General features: G+C 35.6%; 2 protein-coding genes across 3 annotated transcripts in view; both read left to right on the top strand.

Annotated features, from left to right (window-relative positions):
* The first annotated feature begins 4935 nt into the window (after positions 1 to 4935).
* On the top strand, positions 4936 to 5424 carry LOC122063337 (omega-hydroxypalmitate O-feruloyl transferase-like). The gene has a single exon (XM_042627061.1). The coding sequence runs from the start codon at positions 4936 to 4938 to the stop codon at positions 5422 to 5424; it is 489 nt and encodes a 162-aa protein (XP_042482995.1).
* Positions 5425 to 9418: 3994 nt separating this feature from the next.
* LOC122068850 (LMBR1 domain-containing protein 2 homolog A) overlaps positions 9419 to 19194 on the top strand; it is a 21163-nt gene continuing 11387 nt past the window's right edge. Inside the window, exons 1-6 of one of the 2 annotated variants that reach the window (XM_042632777.1) lie at positions 9419 to 9904; positions 11435 to 11511; positions 12508 to 12666; positions 17419 to 17632; positions 18041 to 18127; positions 18265 to 18404. In XM_042632777.1, the coding sequence (XP_042488711.1) occupies positions 9734 to 9904; positions 11435 to 11511; positions 12508 to 12666; positions 17419 to 17632; positions 18041 to 18127; positions 18265 to 18404 (848 nt within the window). In that variant the 5' untranslated portion in view covers positions 9419 to 9733. The remainder of the gene's footprint in view (positions 9905 to 11434; positions 11512 to 12507; positions 12667 to 17418; positions 17633 to 18040; positions 18128 to 18264; positions 18405 to 19194) is intronic. The other variant, XM_042632770.1, reaches the window with a different exon arrangement.

Genomic DNA, 19194 nt, shown 5'->3' with positions numbered 1-19194 from the left:
ATTATACCAAAATTGATCCATCAAGAATTGAAACTGATCCGCTTTGGTTACTGATCTATATTTTAGAATTGTTTAGAAAATGAAACAGGTCAATTCTATGACTAATCTTTGAATGGTTCCAACTCGAAAGATTAATTTGGACCTGTTAATCCCTAAACCACCAAGATCCATTTCAACCTTGCATTCTTCCCCTTTTCTGAAATGACCCTCATATCCTTCCTGAATGATACTCCATCATGTGATCCTATTGGTGCTATCCACTAGCATACTTGATATGGACGGCATACCTATCTCTCTCCCATATATATATGGGAAAATGTTAGGTATGCCGTCGATATCAAGTATGCTAGCACCCACTGTGTATATATATATATATATATGGTGTTAGTATTATGTATTAGCTAAGATGATAATGATACCTGATTGATTTGGATAAGTTACCCGTATCGTTTTAAGGATAAAATCGTAAAAAAGATATACATTATTTTAAAAAGTAAGGGTAAAATTGGCGTATACGCACCGCTCCGATTTGATACCAATACCAATAACTAAATCCATGGTTTGTAATGTGGATTTTGAAATTTAAGTTTTATTGGTTTACATTTTTTTTTGTAAAAGTTTTATTGGTTTACTTATAAGGCACACCTTGGGCCACTCACACAGGGTGTTTAGTGCTCTTCACTGTTTTCAGTGAAAGCTGAATGGTTCTCATTCAACCTCGGTATGACCCAGTCCATGAGGTTGTGGGGTCAGTATGGGTACGCGGGATTAGTCAAGCAGAAGGCTTGGATATCCATCGTTAAAAAATAAATAAATAAATAAATAAATAAATAAATAAATAAATAAATAAATAAATAAATAAAAATATATATATTACTCGTGGGGATTTCTTTTAAGTGCCGTGGTTCATACTTTTTATTTGTATGCTTATGGTTAGATATTTGGTTATTTGACCGATTGTATAGTTATAAGTTAGTGTTTGCCTATGTGACTATGTCTATTCTACTTATCCCACAATAAGGGACATATATTTCATTTCATAGGAGGAGGATGTGGAGAGATGGATGCAAGAAGGAGCTAGCGTGCTACTCCGATGCAACTTGGGAGCATTCTCTCCCTTGTTATATATTTCAGTTTTCTCAAACTAATTTGCTTTGGCTTGTAGAATAACGCTTGTTCTCGTTCTCGCACTCACATTACACTTGGGTTATTAAATTGAATTGTCATGAGGTAAATAGTGTGGATCAGGTTCTCATAATTCTCGTACAGTCTGATCCACACATAGAATCCACCACAAGATTTTTTATTGGGTGAATTTTATATGTGCGGAGTAGTCATGTACGAGAATGGTCTTCATACGAGGACCTGATCCACTCTATGAGGTAAATCGATACAAAATGGTGAGATTCCATATTAATTAAAATATACAACTCATCAAAATGTTAAGCATTAAGTGGAAAGAGCTCTAAAGTTCACGACACTTAACAGACTAATTATGTGAAATTACAACTATATAACTCGTCAACATGCCAGTTATTGCATGTGCGAGGGTTTCCACCCCATTTGTAGTACTTTACCCTTTACTAGCGAGAACCACCTACTTGTCCATGGCCTACCCCGTAAGAATTCGCCCTATAACCATGATGAATTATTCCACTCTCTACTTACTTTCATCTGCTTTTTATCCAAAAAAAAAAAAGAGAGGAAATATCACTCCCCTCTCCATAACTATGGCGAAATATTAAGTTCCTTTTACAATTTTTCAAAAATATCACTGCCCTCTCCCTAAACTCGAAGATTCAATCTAATGTCTCCAACCGTTTGAAATGACAGTTAAGTCAGCTAAAGAAGTCATATTCTCCAATGTTCTGGGCAGATCCACAGGCCTATGGTAGAGGGAAAGATCCAATACCGTATGGAGAGCTTCTTTAACAACCCAACACCATCTGTCTTAATATTTTGTTTTGTCTAGAGAAAACTTAATCAAAGATTCTTTTAGATTATCAAAGGATTCGGGCAACCCGTTTGGTGAAATGTAAAGAGACAAAATAAGCTTCTAAAGAGAAGTCAACCTACATATACTCTTTTGGAGTTTCTTTAGAGAATAACATTATCTCAAGTTCAAGTATATTGTGTTTGTGATGTGGGTCTTGGAATTTTAGATTTATTTGAAGCATCATGGTCCTTGCGGGTTGCAGCCTTTAATGATCCCATCAAGAAGTAGTGCCATTTATTCTATGTCAATACATGTAAATAAGGACAACACATGTTATGGAGACCGTGATCGGTGTGTTGTTGCGCTAGTCTTCCCAAGAATTAGTTGAGATGCACGTAAGTTGGCATGGACACCTTAGTTAACAAAAAAAAAATATACAACACATGTCAAATTGAGATCAACAAGCATAATAAGATAATGGACCTGAAAAATACAAGAAGAATCTAAAGGAATTGGTAGAACTAAGGTTGTGTTTGGTAACCAAGAGAAGAAAAGAAAAGAAAAGAAAAAAATACATTTTTTGTACCTTTTTTCTTGGGTGAAGAATTTCTCTTTGCACTTAGTATGTCTTCACCCAAGAGAAGATTCACATTTAGAAATTCAAAATTCCTCTTGGAAATTGTGAAGTTTTTTTTTTACTCTCCCAAAAAAAATCTTGTAAAAAACACAATAAAACATGAGAAAATATGAAAAGATAATAAGACAAAAAATAATGATTACACAATGATTTTCTATGTGTCTATTTCTCTCATAAAATTCAAATTTTTTTAATTTTTTTTTCTTTTCTTTTATTCTCTTGGTTACCAAATATACATAATCCTTTTATTTTATCACCATTTCATTTCTTTTCTAAATTCTTTTTTCCTTTCTTTTTTTTTTTCTTTTCTTCTCTTGGCTACCAGACATAGCCTTAAGTTGTGTCATTGTTCACTACTTTACTCTCTGTAAGATTGTAAATGCCCTGTATGGTGCAAATTGAGTTCTTGCAAATCAACCTTTTTTATAATAAAACAATCCTGCATGCCTTTCAAATAGTTTTTGCATCTGCGTATTGGGCAACGTTGGGACACTTCAGAGTTATGCTCAATTAGACATAACAAAATAATGAATAGAACAAATAAAAGTTGGGATTGTTAGATCTATTTAGGGTTTCATATATGACCCTAATTGGTTCCCATACAGACGACTAGAACACTATATCAATTAAAATAATAATGTTTGGATCAAAACATAGACGATTCGAATTGTACCTTTCACCTAGTATGCTGGAGACGATCAATGTTGGTCACTCTCACTTTCGCTCTCTTGGCTTGGCTATGGATCTTCTACAGCCCCTTAAACCTCCTTCGTTCTCTCACTTTAGTGGTGAAGTGGGGAAGAGTGAATAATGACTGTAGGGACCTAAAACCTAGTATTTATAATACTGTCCTGCACCCAAAACCCTAATCTACAATGGGTTGGATCAGCATATCCTTAAACTTGGAGAGTGGACCGAACTGGTTCATGCAACTTGATTCTTACCCATTTAATCAACCCGAATAATTAATTTTGCCCATAAATCCAACAATCTCCCACTTAGACTACATTAATTATAAGGATGTCTTTAAATTTGTGTGGCCATAGAATCTCATTACATTAACCACTCTTACTGTGATTCAGTTGAAAAATCACTCACATCAAACAATAGCAGAAGATACACCTCAATATACGGCATACAACTTTCTGTTATTACAAACATAAGTAAATTTCTCAACACGAATCTATGTGGGATATTAACATGAAAATATTGGCATATCCCAAATAACACTGTTGTCATTCCATGTAGATCCTTAACTGTGATATTAATTTTTAATGTGGCAAATCGCCTTTGCTCTGTGGTTAATATCTAACTGTGGTTTTTCACCTATAAACTGTAACAAACACTGCCTTTGAACTGTGACAAATACTTCTTTTTAGACTATGGCAATTACTGCCTATAACTATGGCAAACATTGCCTTTGAACTGTGGCAATTAATAAATGGAATAACTGTGCATAAACTGTGCCCTAAAACATTTGGATTAAAATTTCAAAACATAAGCAAGTAATCAATAAGAAACAAAGATCTCACTAACCAAGCATTTCAAAACTCAATAATACTCATGTTTAAAACATGATCTTTGAACACTCCCACTGGAAAAGCTTTTGTAATAGCTATGTCAATATCTTGTCAATGGCTAAGAGTTGTAACTAAAATTGTATCCCTATCCTTTAGGACAATAATTCACTGGTCCTCTTATTTCTTGTATTAACTGTGAAAAGTATACCAATTTTTGAAAATTCAATCACCTTTGGGCAAAAGAACTCTTAAGTCAATGTCATTTTCTAACATGTGATGACATCACCTTTAAAAAAATATCATCTCTATTGTCAAGAAAGACACAATCGAATTGAATGTACTACTTTGGTAGATTTCACTCAATCCCATCATGTTTTTCCCATTGGAGATATATCTGTGTATAGAAATATACATTTAAATGTGTTACTATAACATAAAACCATATAAAAAGGCATTTAAATCAGATCTGATACAACTAATAAAACATTAAATCAATAAAAAGACATTTAAATCAGATCTGGGCCATTGTATTGGTATCAATACACGTGTCACCGCCTGAAGATGGTATTGCACGGAATTGTACGAGATCGGAATTGCAGACGATTTTTTTCCCTTAGAAGATAATTAAAAAAAAAAAAAAAAAAAAAAAAAAAAAAAAAAAAAAAAAAAACTTGTTCTTACCATGTTTGACTGACTTTGAAAAGGGTTGAAAAACCTGATTTTCCAACCATACTTCATATGTTCTGATTTTCAATTTTTTTCCTCAGGTGACGAGGTTTAAATGTGGAGGGTTTTTGCTTGGCATGACAATAAATCATTGCATGGTTGATGGGATAACTGCAATGGAGTTTGTGAACTCATGGGCTGAAACTGCAAGAGGATTACCCTTCACTGTCCCTCCATTCCTAGACAGATCCATATTAAGATCTAGACAACCTCCCAAGATCGAGTTCAACCACAATGAATTCAAAGAGATCGATGATGTATCCAACATGGTAACCCTCTTTCAAGAAGAGCAAATCCTTTACAGATCCTTCCTTTTTGACCCTGAGAAGCTAACCCATTTGAAGAAAATGGCCATGGAGGATGGGACCATAAAGAGCTGCACTAGTTTTACAGCTCTCACAGCTTTGGTGTGGAGAGCCAGAAGTAAGGCTCTTAAGATGAAACCAGACCAACAAACTAAGCTTCTCTTTGCGGTAGATGGAAGATCAAAGCTAAATCCACCACTGCCAAAGGGATACTTTGGTAATGGGATTGTTCTCACATGTTGTCTTTGCACTGCTGGGGAGTTGATTGAGAAGCCATTATCCTTTGCAGTTCTATATTAGGTCTGTGATAGATTACTTTGAAGTAACAAGACTAAGGCCTTCCTTGGCAGCTACTGTGTTGATCACAACATGGACTAGACTTGATTTTGATACTACAGATTTTGGGTGGGGCCAACCAACACAATCGGGTTGTGTTACCTTACCTGAAAAAGAAGTTGTTTTGTTCCTCTCTCATGGAAGAGGCAAGAAGGGTATGAATCTGTTGTTGGGTCTTCCAGTAACTTCCATGAAGATCTTTGAAGAACTAATGCAAGTGTAATTCATAGGAAAAATATTGTGTATGGTCATGTATCTCATGTATGTATATGGTTGTCACTTCAATCGTCCGATAAGCATAAAGTGATAACTTGTAATACCATATTTCGCCCTACAAGGAAGAGGTGCCGATCGTGTATGAAAATCATATCCTAATTTATACATAGTCCCACTTTCTTCTTTGAATCTTTCGTGTGTCCCAATTATTCTAGAGTTGAAAGAACCATCAAGACCCATTTCAAACTTGCAAATAATCATATATTTTTTCGCTTATGGATGGTTTTATAAGTATTTATATGCTTATGAATGAATATTTGTTTAATTGTATATTTACGAATTGTTATTTAGTTATTTGTATACTTAGGTAATTTTTTTTAGAATTTGACATGTGCTTGGAACCATTTGGGAACCAGAAATAGTCCATCCATTATTAAACAATTCTGGATCTCAGGTGTAGAATCGATTAGATTAACAAGTCAGTTATGGTCTAGAACCCTTATAAGTAGAACCGATTAGAAACCGGACCAATTACTCAAAATTGAACTGTTTTACACCCTTACAAGCAGGGATGTCAATCCAAGTCTGCACAGATTCAATCGATCGGGTTTGACCATTTAATGAACGACCTAGCCAGCACCAATTATTAAACACTTTGGGCTCAGGCTCGGCCCATTTATAAATTAGTAGTACACGGTCCAATGGGTAAGCCCATTGACTCTCGACTGGCCCATCCCATTTACAAGCTCGACTTGGCCCGACAAGTTAAGCCCGATCATTTATATGTATATTTTGATTTTATTTATTTTTATTATTATTATTATTATTTTTGATAGAGTAAGGTATATTATCAATTATTGAATTGAATGTAATTAAGTGTAATATCTTTTCTAAATTGTTGATAATTTAAAAAAAATGTGTTAAAGTATTTGAAATCTAAGACAATTAAAGACCGTTGAAATCCCATTTAAGGCTTTATTAGTACATTATCTCGTTTAAGATCCAATTAGAAGCATGGTTAAAGTTTAGAATTCGACCAAACTCAACACGAGACTGACTAAGACTGACTCATTCCTTTAGTAGACAGGTCATCATCCAGGTATAGGCCTGTCAACCCCGACTAGTCACTAAGACTAGCCCAGGTCGACGAATTAACACCCATAGTTACAGTAGTGCCGTAGTGGTTGCACATAAGGGTGTCAATCAGTTGGGTAATGATGATAAGGTGGACCATAAAAGAACTGAGAATCGACTCAGTTTCGTATTTAGATACTCAAACCGATTCAATTTGGCTTGGTTCAGTTTCGGTTCCAATTCGGTTCTGATATGTAGTTTTAATTCAGTTTTATACCTCGGTTTTAATTCAATTACAAAATGGTTCCACTTTTGAACCATGACTGTGATGGACCAAAGGCCATAATGAGCTCAAGTTATGGGCCTTATGGCCATTGCTAACTCCAAAATTATCTTAGCTTTAAATATGCGATGATAAATTGCAAAAAACACTTATCACATTAAAAAAAAAAGAGCTTGCAAAAAACACTCTTGAATGATAAGAGCAATTTGGTTCTGTTTCAGTTCGAACTGATGGTTCTGACACCTTAAACCGAAATCGAGCCGAACCAAATAGCATACTCACACATTCAAATCGAATTTGATCCGAATAAATTTGATTCGGTTTCAGTCCGATTAATTTGACTCAATTTCGGTTTCGATATTCGGTTTCAGTTTGAAATTGACACCTTTAGTTGCACACATGCACCACACATTATTAGCCTTCAACATATCTTCAATATTCTGATATCCCCTCAATATCATCATGTTTAAATTGACCAATGCAGTTTTATGGGGTTTGCAAGAAGCGAGATAAATGGCTACATGCCAGTTTTAATGGCAAAGAGTGAAGACGGTTGATGGAGGGAGAGGACAAGCAGTCATTGCCATTGACAGCAAATGGCTTTTGGAGCTAGATCAGGTTTTAAAAAATAGGTGAATCTGATTCGGAATCGGTTGATTCACTTTGGAATTGATTGGGATTAATGCCAATTTCTACCGTTTTGAATCAAAATATTCAAGTCAATATTTCTTTGAATCGATGGATTCAAGGATTCTTGGGACAGATTTCGGTCAATTCTATTCCGATCTGAATTGGAATCAGTAGGAACCTATTCAGTCACTGATTCCTGTTTTTAAAACCTGAGCCTGATATTATAGGAATGTTAGAACTGGAACACCTGAGAGTTGAGAGGTCTGTTTGGAGACACTGGACTCTGGACGAGTTTTGGTTCCATGGACATATAAGACGTTCTGGAAGAGAGGCACATAGGCCAAGGTTTAAATTGGTTCTGGTCCTCTGGAGTCGCCATGAGAGAGAGAGAGAGACAGCAGACTAGGGGAAATCAGGGAAGATGGAAGGGGACTGAGAGTGAAGTTATAGATCTTATAGGTATGAAGATTGTTTCGACATTGGCTTGCTATCAAGGATCGACATCTCGATCTCGAGGCCTTTCTACCAGGTTGTTGTAGCTATTTGAGCAATTGACAAGTGTTAAGGTGCTGATCCAACGACTATGCTTTTATCAACCAAAACAGAGGTGCCGTGCTTAGAACCGTTAGATCAACTCCTTAACACATATCGATCACATAAGTAGCTATGGATCAACTTGAGCGATTAGTGCTCAGGAGAGGAGCCGGATCCTTTCTACCAAGCCTTAAATCGAGATATAGGTCAAAACGATCAAAACCTGGTAAGTTCTTAGCAAAATTCGATATGTCATAGGATGGTCAAAATTGATTGAAACGGTTTGATATTTTCTAGACAAAACTCAACGTATCATGGGCTAGTCAAAATTGATCGAAACTTGATATTTTAATTCGAAACTAGCGAAATATGCAAATCTATCAAAAATGATCAAAACTTGATACAAGTCCATATCAACTCAAGGTTTCGATTTCTATTCAAACCAAGATTACATAGTTGGGTCTATGCGGAGTAGGAAAAAAACCTAAAATTGGTAAGTTTCATCTGACTCAGAGAAGAAAAGTGAATCTAAAAAAACTTAGATAGAGTATAATTATTTTCCAAGTTTGAACAAGTATTCATGACTCATAACCAGCTCTTTCTTCTTCTTTTCTTTTCTTTTATTTATTTATTTATTTATTTATTTATTTATTTATTATTATTATTATTATTATTATTATTATTATTATTATTTTAAATTCTACTCTCCAGAGTGAAAACTGGTTTTCCAATAATCTTTTGGAATGATAGCAAATTAGCAATGAACTTATGTGTAACATGTGAGATCTATAAGAAGTAAGAACCCAAGTGTCTTAATAAAGCAAAGGAAATGAGGAAGGAGATGTATAGAGGTTGCTCATATGAAAAGAAATATGTGTGAGACAAGGTAAACCATATAAATACCAATTTGAGTACAAATGACCAAACATATAGATGATGTTTGATATTTCCTTGGTGTGCCAAGTTGACAGTTGACACTTAATATAATTATAATTTGTTAATATTTTTTCTTTATATATATAAAATAAAAATCAATTTTTTTTGTATAGATCCTCATTCTTAAAATCTTCTCGATCAAGTTAAGTTGGAATTAGGTTTTGAATGTTATTATTGATTTACCTACTTAACATGAGACGTGGAAAAGAAAGTTACACTTCCTACATGTCAGCATTGTGAATTTGCTTAGTTGGCATGCCACGCGGCAAAATTAGCTGCACTTCAGATCTGTTCCTGGCAGACCTGAAATTGTTCGAGTGCAAATTGCAGACGCAAAATGGGGACATGGCATCGGTCGCATGGCATATATAAATTGGAAGGGAAGAGCATGTGGAGGTGACCGGTCTCTGGATCCGCTTGACCTGGTTTGTCTCCTTCCTTCCCCTCTCTTCTACCATGCCCTTAACTTCACGTTAGAGCTTCTGGAACTACCTCCTCCTCCCTCTTTTCTTTCTCCAATCATTTTGTTCCTGAATTGGTTGAAGCCTTAGACAGCAAAATTCTCTCTTTTCTTGGGGGGAAAGACAGAGAGAAGCAGAGATGTTTGTGTTGTTCTATCTGATCTCGCTACCCCTGACATTAGGGATGGTGATACTGACGTTGAGGTACTTCGCTGGCCCTGACATCCCTCGCTACGTCCTCTTCACCGTGGGATACGCTTGGTTCTGCTCTCTCTCCATCATCATCCTCGTCCCTGCCGACATTTGGACGGTAAGAATTACTATCTTTTCCTTTCTCTTTCTTCCCCTGATTCCCTCCAAAACCTAACCCTTTCGCTATTCCTATTTCCTCCTTTTCCCCTGATAATTGTAAACACATATCTGATTGATCCTTTAAAATTTTAAGTATTAGGGTTCTGATAGTTGTTTTGTTCAATTGTTCGATATATAATTGGGGGATGAGACTTATGGTAATGCATGAAAAAAATTAGCTGATGTATTCAATTTCAGGGATTTTTCCGTGACTATTTGTCAGTATAATTTCATGTTTCCTTTGAATGGATGGACTCATTGGATAGACTATAGTCAGAAAGATCGGAATTGGAATCTTTTGATTCTGTTTTGAACTATTTTGTGGTGATGGGAGGAAATTCTATAATGTAGTTCAGTGTGTATCACACCTCCCCCCCCCCCCAAAAAAAAAAAAAAAAGAAGAAAAAAATCATTACAACCCAAGAAATGGAGAATAAACAAACAGAAAATGAACAATTTATTCCCTAAAAGTCAAATTGTCTCTACTATGATTTGGAACCTATATCTCTGGATCATTTTGAGATTGTAAACTGAGGTAGGATAGAATGTTGGAATTGTCAGGCTAGTTTCGGTATTGATGATTCATGATAGTCTATGTTCAGATTGACTTGTATTGCAGTGGAATTCACTTCCTGCTTCAGTTATCTTGGCCCATAAGTTTGGACATCTGTCCCAGGTGGAGTTACCAAGTAGGATTAACTGATAATGTTGTTTCTTCTATGAGTCTTAACAAAGTTTCAACTTTTGTCTGGAAGATCAAGGGTTCAAGAAGATTTGGCCTCAATAGTGTCAGATGGAGGAACAGGGTTTCTGCAGCAACCTCAAGTAATTAGGATAAAGTTTAGTGAGTTGAGATCAATTGTCATTTGGATTAAGCATGGGGTGATGCTGTGTCTTTCACAGTCCTATTGACTTCTGAGACTACTGTATACCAGGTTGGTTGCTGCTTAGAAGCAATTTTATTTAATTGCCGCACATCCGTCTCAACATCCGCATCTCTGCTACACTCAACTTATTTGTGTTTCGCTTCTTGAGTGCCCAACATTCCGCCCCATATAAAATATGAATCATAAACCAAATATCTATAGTAGTTTAAATTAAAAATAAACACTTCGCAACATTGAAGTTTAGTATTAATGATAATAATTTTCAAGCATTAGATGCATGCTGTGGCACAGATGGGATCAATATGTATTGACTCTTGGCACAAATGGATTTGGAATCCAAAATTGACTATCTTTATCTCCTTTTTCCTGATTATCTCTGTTCATTCTATTTTAAGAATTCTTGCCTGATTCAAGGAAACCACCTCTTCTCCCGTGAATGTGAGCTGCTGTTTGTTTCAATGTATAAACAAATAAAATTGCAATATAAGATCTTGCACTTATAGTTATGATGTGTTGGAGTATTTCATAGTGAAACTTCTTAACTTATTTATCAATTAAATTATGCAAATAATTTTAACTAGTTCCCCTTATCTGTGCCACAGACAATAATTGAACAAGATAATGGAGGCATTGCTTTCTTTTGGAGTTGGTCATATTGGAGCACTTTTATTCTTACATGGTATGCTGTACATGAACGTTCTCTTCCCCCTTGGCATTGATTATCTTGGTGACCGCACTTATCCTTTCTTCTTAGTCTCATCTTGGGTACAAATGATCAGAGTACCGCTGAAGCAGCGTAATTTGTTCCAATTCCTCATTACATATTTCTATTGCATTGTGTAACAGTCCTTGCTTTGCACATTGGTATTTTATGCAGCTGTTATCACTTTGCAAAAATTTCCATTGTGTCTCATTGCTATGCAGATGAGTCAAAGCATGTTTTTATTAGAAAATCTGAAATGGTTCAATTGTCAGGATCAGAAATTTTTTTAGACTGAAACAATAAAGCAATTTGGCATTTAGATTGCAAGAGGCTTAGGAATTTGTGAGTTTCATTCACTTGGGTGTTGGGCTATTCAACAAAGATAGGATGTTTGGTCCTGATTGATTTGGTTTTTCAATGACTGCCAGGCTGGTCATTCTTTTGTGTTGTCCATGATTTTAACATTAATATGTACTTTTTTTATTGCAACGATTTGTTTTCCCATACTTAGATTTGCTGTTATTCTTCCTCCCCTTGAATTGTAATTTTAGATTTCCTTCCCTCTGTTTATATCTCCCTTTTGTGAAATCTTATTTCTCTTCATTATTCTTTCATGCCCCTACCATCAAAATATTTTATATGGAACTGGGTTTGAGTTAACGGCTTTTAATAAGTTGATTGTGGTCACTGGTCTTTATTTTGTGTTCATTTTTTTTTTTTTTTTTCATTAGTTTACAGATGAATTTCAAATGCCAGTTGTTAACTAATAGTACATTCCAAGCACACTGTCCTGTGCCATGCTTCCTTTTTGTTTCTTTTCCTGTATAAGATGGTCTACAGCTTCCATCGTAATATATGTTCAATGATGATATAGTAAAATAATACAAACGAGTCAAGATACCTTTATGCAGTTATGCAACTCAATAGTACAGATGCCCTCATTTTTTTATTTTATGTTATTTCTCTGAGCAGGGTTGTCGTGCCTATCATTCAGGGTTACGAAGATGCTGGAGACTTCACTGTGAAAGAAAGATTGAAGACTAGCGTACAGGGAAACCTAGTCTTCTATCTGATTGTGGGATCTATTGGCCTTTTTGGACTTATACTACTCATTATTATGAACTGGAATGGGTTTGTTTCTTACCTTTTCTTCTATTCATTTATTTATTCATTTTGGATTTGTACTTGAATTCTAGCTTGGTCTAAACTCTTGATTAAAGAATCTGCAACTCAGTATTTTTATTATTGATGTAACTTAAAAATGGGAAAAATCATCCATGGTGGAAATCGTTATATAGTGGTAGACCCCAACAAACATGAAGCATATAAGTATATAGCGTAAAGAAAAATTGTTTATGATAAACGTACATGCATGAATTTACATGTATGATACATTAATATTATTCAGAGATGATAGGTGTACGATGAGCTTTTGATGGATGATGACAAAAATACTAGAGGAAAAACAAGAAATAGATAGAAGCCTTTGATCAAGGTGGATGAAGAACAGCTGAGAAACATGGGAAATAAAATAGATGAAATGAAAAGAAAAAGTAAAAGAGTGTACAAATGGTCTTAAGAGAGGTTTTGGTTTAATGTATAGAAAGTATGTGGATTTTTTTGTTGGGTGGGAGTGGGAGTTCAAAATGTAATTGCTAGTTTCTCCCTGATGTAGTAAAATAATACAAACAAATGGAATTTCTTAGTTTTATAGTTTCCTAATTAACTAGATGGAATTTCTTTTCTTTCAAATATGCTTGTAATAAGTTGGAGAACTTAGTTGAAGAATATGGAATGAATTGCTTTGAGAAGCCTGTGTGGCTGTGGTTGTGCCGTTATGCGCTCTTCCCCTCACTCCCTCCCTCCCTCCCTCCCTCCCTCATCTCTTCTTCTTTCTCTCCCAATTAATACCTTGCGGTGGGATGCCCAGGTACTGTTTTCATATTCTATTGATCCATTCTTGAAGGTTGTTGATTCAGTGCCCTTCAATTCCTACAATTGATTTCAATACTGTTCCTGCGATAAAGGCTTTCTTATTCTCACTAGGATTGCTTGAATTCATGCTTTTACAGCCTGATTTCTATTCTGATCTCATAAAACCTTTGTGGACAGTGTTTTAATCATTATTTTAATATCAGTTTCTGAATCTGCTGCACAAATACTATACTCCAGTACTCCAAGTGGGACTCAGTTCTTGCTATTTGAAGGCTATTCTATCATATTTAGTGATCTGTTGTACACTTATACCTAAAATCAATAACGTAAGTGAGTTATTGTTGGTTATATTAAATCTGTGATCTGATCATTCATTCGATTTCCAGTTTGACTGGTTTTGAGTTATCCTAGTTCCACTAGGAGTTGTCCCTAACAGCAGATCTAGCCATTGGATCTAGCTGAGATTTTCAGAAACTATTACACTTATAAAAGGAGGACTCGACCAGAGTTTCCTGCTGATCTGGTCTGTGTTTTCTCTTGAATCTGGAAGATTTCACTCTGTAATCGATCCTGTTATTGGTACTGGTTTTATATCTAAATAAAAACCACATTATGTGGTTATAGTGCTTGCTGTAGTGCTTAGCTACATCGATCTAATAGACCCTATGAAGTTTCAAGAGTTGGGATTCGGTGTATTGGTCTCCAATAAGTCAAAAACAGGGGAAAGATCTGACTGTTCACATTGATAGTTTATGTCAACGTCATTTAATATGTTCAATCCTTATATATGATAAAATTTAGAATTTTCATTATAATGGATGGAATCGGGGAAACGGGAAAAAATTTTGATTATAGAAAAATCATTTAGGGCATGAAATGTGCTTGAATTATAAGCCACTGTCAAAGCTTATGGTGAAAGGCACTCAGACAAGTCGAAGGCGACTGGTTGCCTTATATGTCTAGGTGGCTAGGTCTTTCTTTGTCCATAAATGGGGAAAATAAGGGTTAAAAGAGAGAAAGGGTGAGAAGAAGAATTATAGAGAAAGAAGGGGAATAGAATGGAAAAAAGAAGAGGAAAACATACTAGTAGCTGGAATCAGCATAAGTAATGTGGCATATTTCCTCAAATTTGGTGATCGCCTTGTCACTCACCCTTTTTTTTTTTTTTAATGATGATTGCATTGGCATTATGCCAACTATGGATGGTAGAACATTTGAGGTCTTAATGGTAACTCATCTATTGAAATTTTTTGCACATAATTTGAAATCAAGGCCAGAGGTAGGAGATTCCTCTGGGTGGCAGTGCCTGAAAGTGATGCAGGCAGACCAATGTGGCTGCAGGCAATGATCCCACAAGGGAAAAATCTAGTAGATATTAGATGCTTCAAATCTTATCCAATCTTGAATCAATGGCTAGATTTAATAAGGAATTCAACCAGAATTTTGTATCTTAAATTTCAGAATACCATAATTGAGTAAATAGAAGTAAGTAAAATCAGGAGGAAAAGGGAGAAGGATCGATCTGGTCTGAAAAGAAATTTTCCAGACAATAAATAAATGTCAATAAGGGACATTAATCAACAAGGACCAAAGGCTTAGGAAACATGAAAGAGTACAGAGAGGGTGGAGAGAAAGATAGGGGAGAAGTGAAAGTGTCTTTAAAAAACAGGGACTAGTAAGAAGAATAAGAAGAAGAAAAGAGAGAGAGAGAGAGAGAGAGAGAAGTTCAGCCTGACAAGGTTCCATGAGACTTGCTACCAGCAATCTGTCAAAACAAATTCAAAATCATCCATTATCTTTCATTCCATTCCATCAACCAAGGTTGTGTACATCAATATTTAAAGAACACAGGACTCTTGAATTAAAACAACTTGTCCAATGTCCATAGACTAGAAACTTTCCAAAAATTAGAAGCTAGCTTAGAAACTGGAAAAGTCTAGGACTCTTAACTTGTATCCCAAGACTTGACCCAAAGAAAAAACTAATAAAATCCTAAATAACTAAATTGACATTCACTAAATAATACCTTTACCACTGGACATTGATAACTCATTAAGACTTTTATTAATTTAGAAGGATTCGATGTTGTAGAGAGAAGGAAGGAGAGCAACTTGCCAGCAGAAGGTAGCTTGCTAGAATAATTCCCATGTTGTCACTCAAATTTGATTTCTTTACGCAAGCCTGTTAGTTCAGCTCAGCTGGAAGAGATTCTAAGCGAGATGCAGTTCTGAACCACGAGTTTTTTTCCCCTCGAAGTCTTCTTCTGAACTTGCCAACTAGTGCTTTTCAAAGCAGGTTGGTCTCTGTCAACAAATCAAGCACTAGAAACAATAGATTGCTTGTGATCTGATGGTAGCTGATAGGTTGCTGAAGGTTTGCAAGCAACCTCGCCATTTGTGAAAGGTGAGGTAGCGCTAGCCATTTGCAATCATTAGCAAGGTTACCTACCATAAGGTAAGAGGTAGCGCTTTCCTTCTTATAGGCAATTTTTTCATCAGACAATGTAGGAGGTGGCGCTAGCCGGGTTGCCGAAGGCAAGGTAGGCATGTGGAATTACAACAACAACAAACTCAGCCTTATCCCAACTTAATGGAGTTGGCTACATGGATCCATGAGAAAAAATAAATTAATTAATAAACAAAAATAAATAAGAAGGAAAGGCGAAATGAAAGTAGATTGAAGAAAGATGAAAGATGAAAGATGAGAGTAAGAGGAAAGAGGTAACAACCCAACAAGTCAGGAGAATCTCAACTAAATGGGGTCAGTGTTGGTGTACGATGTCTTGTATTCCGTCGTAGTTTAATCCAGGGAGTTTAATCCATTAGGGTTTTTCGCTATATATTTATAGCGAGGTTTTCTTTCTCTGTAATGCAAGCAATACTGAGAGGTGTGAGGATGAGCATAGTAACCCTATTCTCCATTGACAGTGAAGCAGAATCTCGTCTCATTGAGGATGTAGGCAATCTTATCGAACCTTGTAAACCTGTGTGCATTGTTTATTTTTGTTTTTCCCTTACTTTCTGCATCATTTTTAAGGTTGCGTTTCTATATTCAGCTATGTGGATCCTAGCCCTCCAATGGGCTCTATCAAAAGTCATACTTGGGACAAAACCGAGAAAGTGCATGCCATTCTTCACCACTTCACCTATGGTCATATTAGGCCTGCCCCTAGCTCTTTTAGCTCCTTTCATCTATATCAGGTTATTCCTCCTTACTGGGGCATCCACAGGTCTCCTTTGAACATGGCTATACCACCTCAACTGACTTTCACGAAGCTTGTCGTTGATCGGGGCAACTCCCAAAGCAGATCTAATATGCTCATTTCCTACTTTATCCTTCCTAGTCTTGTCGCACATCCTTTTTAACATCCTCATCTCAGTTACACTTAGCTTCTCTATATGACACTTCTTAACTGTCCAACATTTTCGCCCCATATATCATGGTTGGTCGCACCACAGTCCTATAGAATATCCCTCAAGCTTTAAAGGTATACGGTGGTCACACAACACTCCAGAAGCGCTCCTCCACTTCATCCATCCCATTTTAATTCCTTGAGAAGCGTCATCCTTTATGTCATCGTCTGTAGTATTACAGTACACCCAATTAATAAAATACACTTCTTGTGCATTTTGTTCTTGTCTCTTTTCCCCCTCTTTAAGGAGGCTGCTCTATTCTTCTTCTTGGTAATGAATTATTTTATTCACCCAAAAATAAATAAATAAATGAATTACAATTCGAGGCCCTGAGATCTAACCATATCAAACACATTCAAGCTTGCTCCTGCATTATAGAAAGGCAAATAATGGAAGTATAAGCAATGAAGTTTATCTGTCCATCTGTGGTCTACCATGTATGCTGGGATCAATTTTTGTTTTTCCGTTGTTATTTTACTTTCCTTACCATTTTTGTTTTTTGGTTTTTAAGCACTTGTTCTTTCTACCTCAACAGGGGTGATACTGTTTTTGGTTTTGCCATGGCTTGCTCAAATACTTTTGGGCTTGTTACTGGTGCATTTCTTCTTGGGTTTAGTTTGAGTGAAATTCCAAAGAGCCTTTGGAGAAATGCAGATTGGACCACTCGCCAGAAAATTCTCTCACATAGGGTTGCTAAAATGGCTGTGAAACTAGATGATGCCCATCAAGAATTCTCAAATGCTATTGTTGTAAGTATTTTTGGCTGGTCTTTCTATTTGTTTTTTGTGTTTGGTGTGATTTCATTTTTTTAAATCACATTTTAGTTATAAATTTTTTATTTATATGCATGTTCAGTCTCATTGTGTGTATTGTATTCATGGCAAGAATGTAGTTTCACATTTTAGTTATAAATTTTGTTTAAGTTGTGCCAAACTTTCTGAAAGTTTGTTTTTCATCTGCTGCACTGAATTTATATAAAAAATTCACCCAAATTTACACAATATTGTGCTATTCAGCTGTTAAGATCAAGAAGATCCGTCTTGGTTTTATTTGATAGCGTGGTTTAATCATGTTACAGTTGAATGTCTTGCAACTGATTTATTGTCCTCGGTTTACTTAGTCAACCTTACATATTTGATGCTGTTGTGTCCCGTTAGGTTGCTCAAGCAACATCAAATCAGATGTCCAAGCGTGATCCCTTGAGACCCTACATGGATGTTATTGATACTATGTTGCGTCAGATGGTATGCCTTGTATAGAATTCTGAAATACAATGTTTTTTTTTTCCTCAAAAAAGAAAGTAATATAGAATCCTAATTTAATGAGTTGCAACATTGTTTTTCCCTTTCTGTACAATTTTCTGCTTTTAATTGTCTTCCAGCTTAGAGAAGATCCCTCCTTTAAACCACAAGGGGGTAGATTGGGAGAAAATGATATGGACTATGATAATGATGAGAAATCAATGGCTGCACTTAGGCGTCAACTTAGGAGAGCTCGAGAAGAGTATTTCCGGTACAAAAGGTATTGCACAAACTAGTTAACAAATTAATTAGTGGAATCTGTTTATATTGGAGAGTGAATTCCTCCAAATACTTTCTTGGTTCATTTCACGAGCCATCTATATCTATATTTCATTTTAATATCTGCATGCCTTTACACATGCTGTCTATTTATATTAAGATTTAAGTGGTGTAGGACGGCCATGGGGCACACAAAGTTGATATAATATGCTAGAAAGAGTGATAATTCACAAGAGAGTACTTGGAATCTTGGATAGATGAAAATGAAGAGGAAAAACTGCTTGTGGATACGGATGACTCCCAGTAGTACTTGGAAATGTGAAAACTAGGGTTTTTGTTGTGCAGCTAGGAATAATGGTTTTGCATACTATTGATAAAATTTCTATTCACTTTCCCTCCACGAAAATTAGGGATAGGGTATAGTTGTCAAGGTGTCAAGGCGGCGCATGGGTGCAGGCCACCGTGCACATGGCTGCAGGCTACCACACATTTTGATATTCACTCCATAACAGAAGTTTTAAGTGACAGAATTTTGTTTCCAGGAATGTTTTATCAATTTATTGCACTACATGTCATCTTATATTTTTGGACTTATTTATGCCAAATATCATTTAAGTAAAATTTTTTTATATTTGTTATTTTATTTATTTAAGATATTATTCATAAATATGCAAATACCCCTTACGTGAATCTAATAAAAATAATTTAAAAATCAAATTCCAAAAAGATAAAAAGCAAGGTTCGAAAACTTGTCGAAATCACAGATATTTTGGTTTTTTTTTTTTTTTTTT

This window comes from Macadamia integrifolia, chromosome 2, assembly GCF_013358625.1.
Source record: "Macadamia integrifolia cultivar HAES 741 chromosome 2, SCU_Mint_v3, whole genome shotgun sequence".
NCBI lineage: Eukaryota > Viridiplantae > Streptophyta > Magnoliopsida > Proteales > Proteaceae > Macadamia > Macadamia integrifolia.
The sequence above is the reverse complement of the archived record's forward strand: the minus strand, read 5'-3'. Positions and strand labels throughout refer to the sequence as shown.

Bases quoted from the DNA above. Each gene is read 5' to 3' on its own strand.
- LOC122063337 (XM_042627061.1), top strand. From the start codon at position 4,936: ATGGAGTTTGTGAACTCATGGGCTGAAACTGCAAGAGGATTACCCTTC.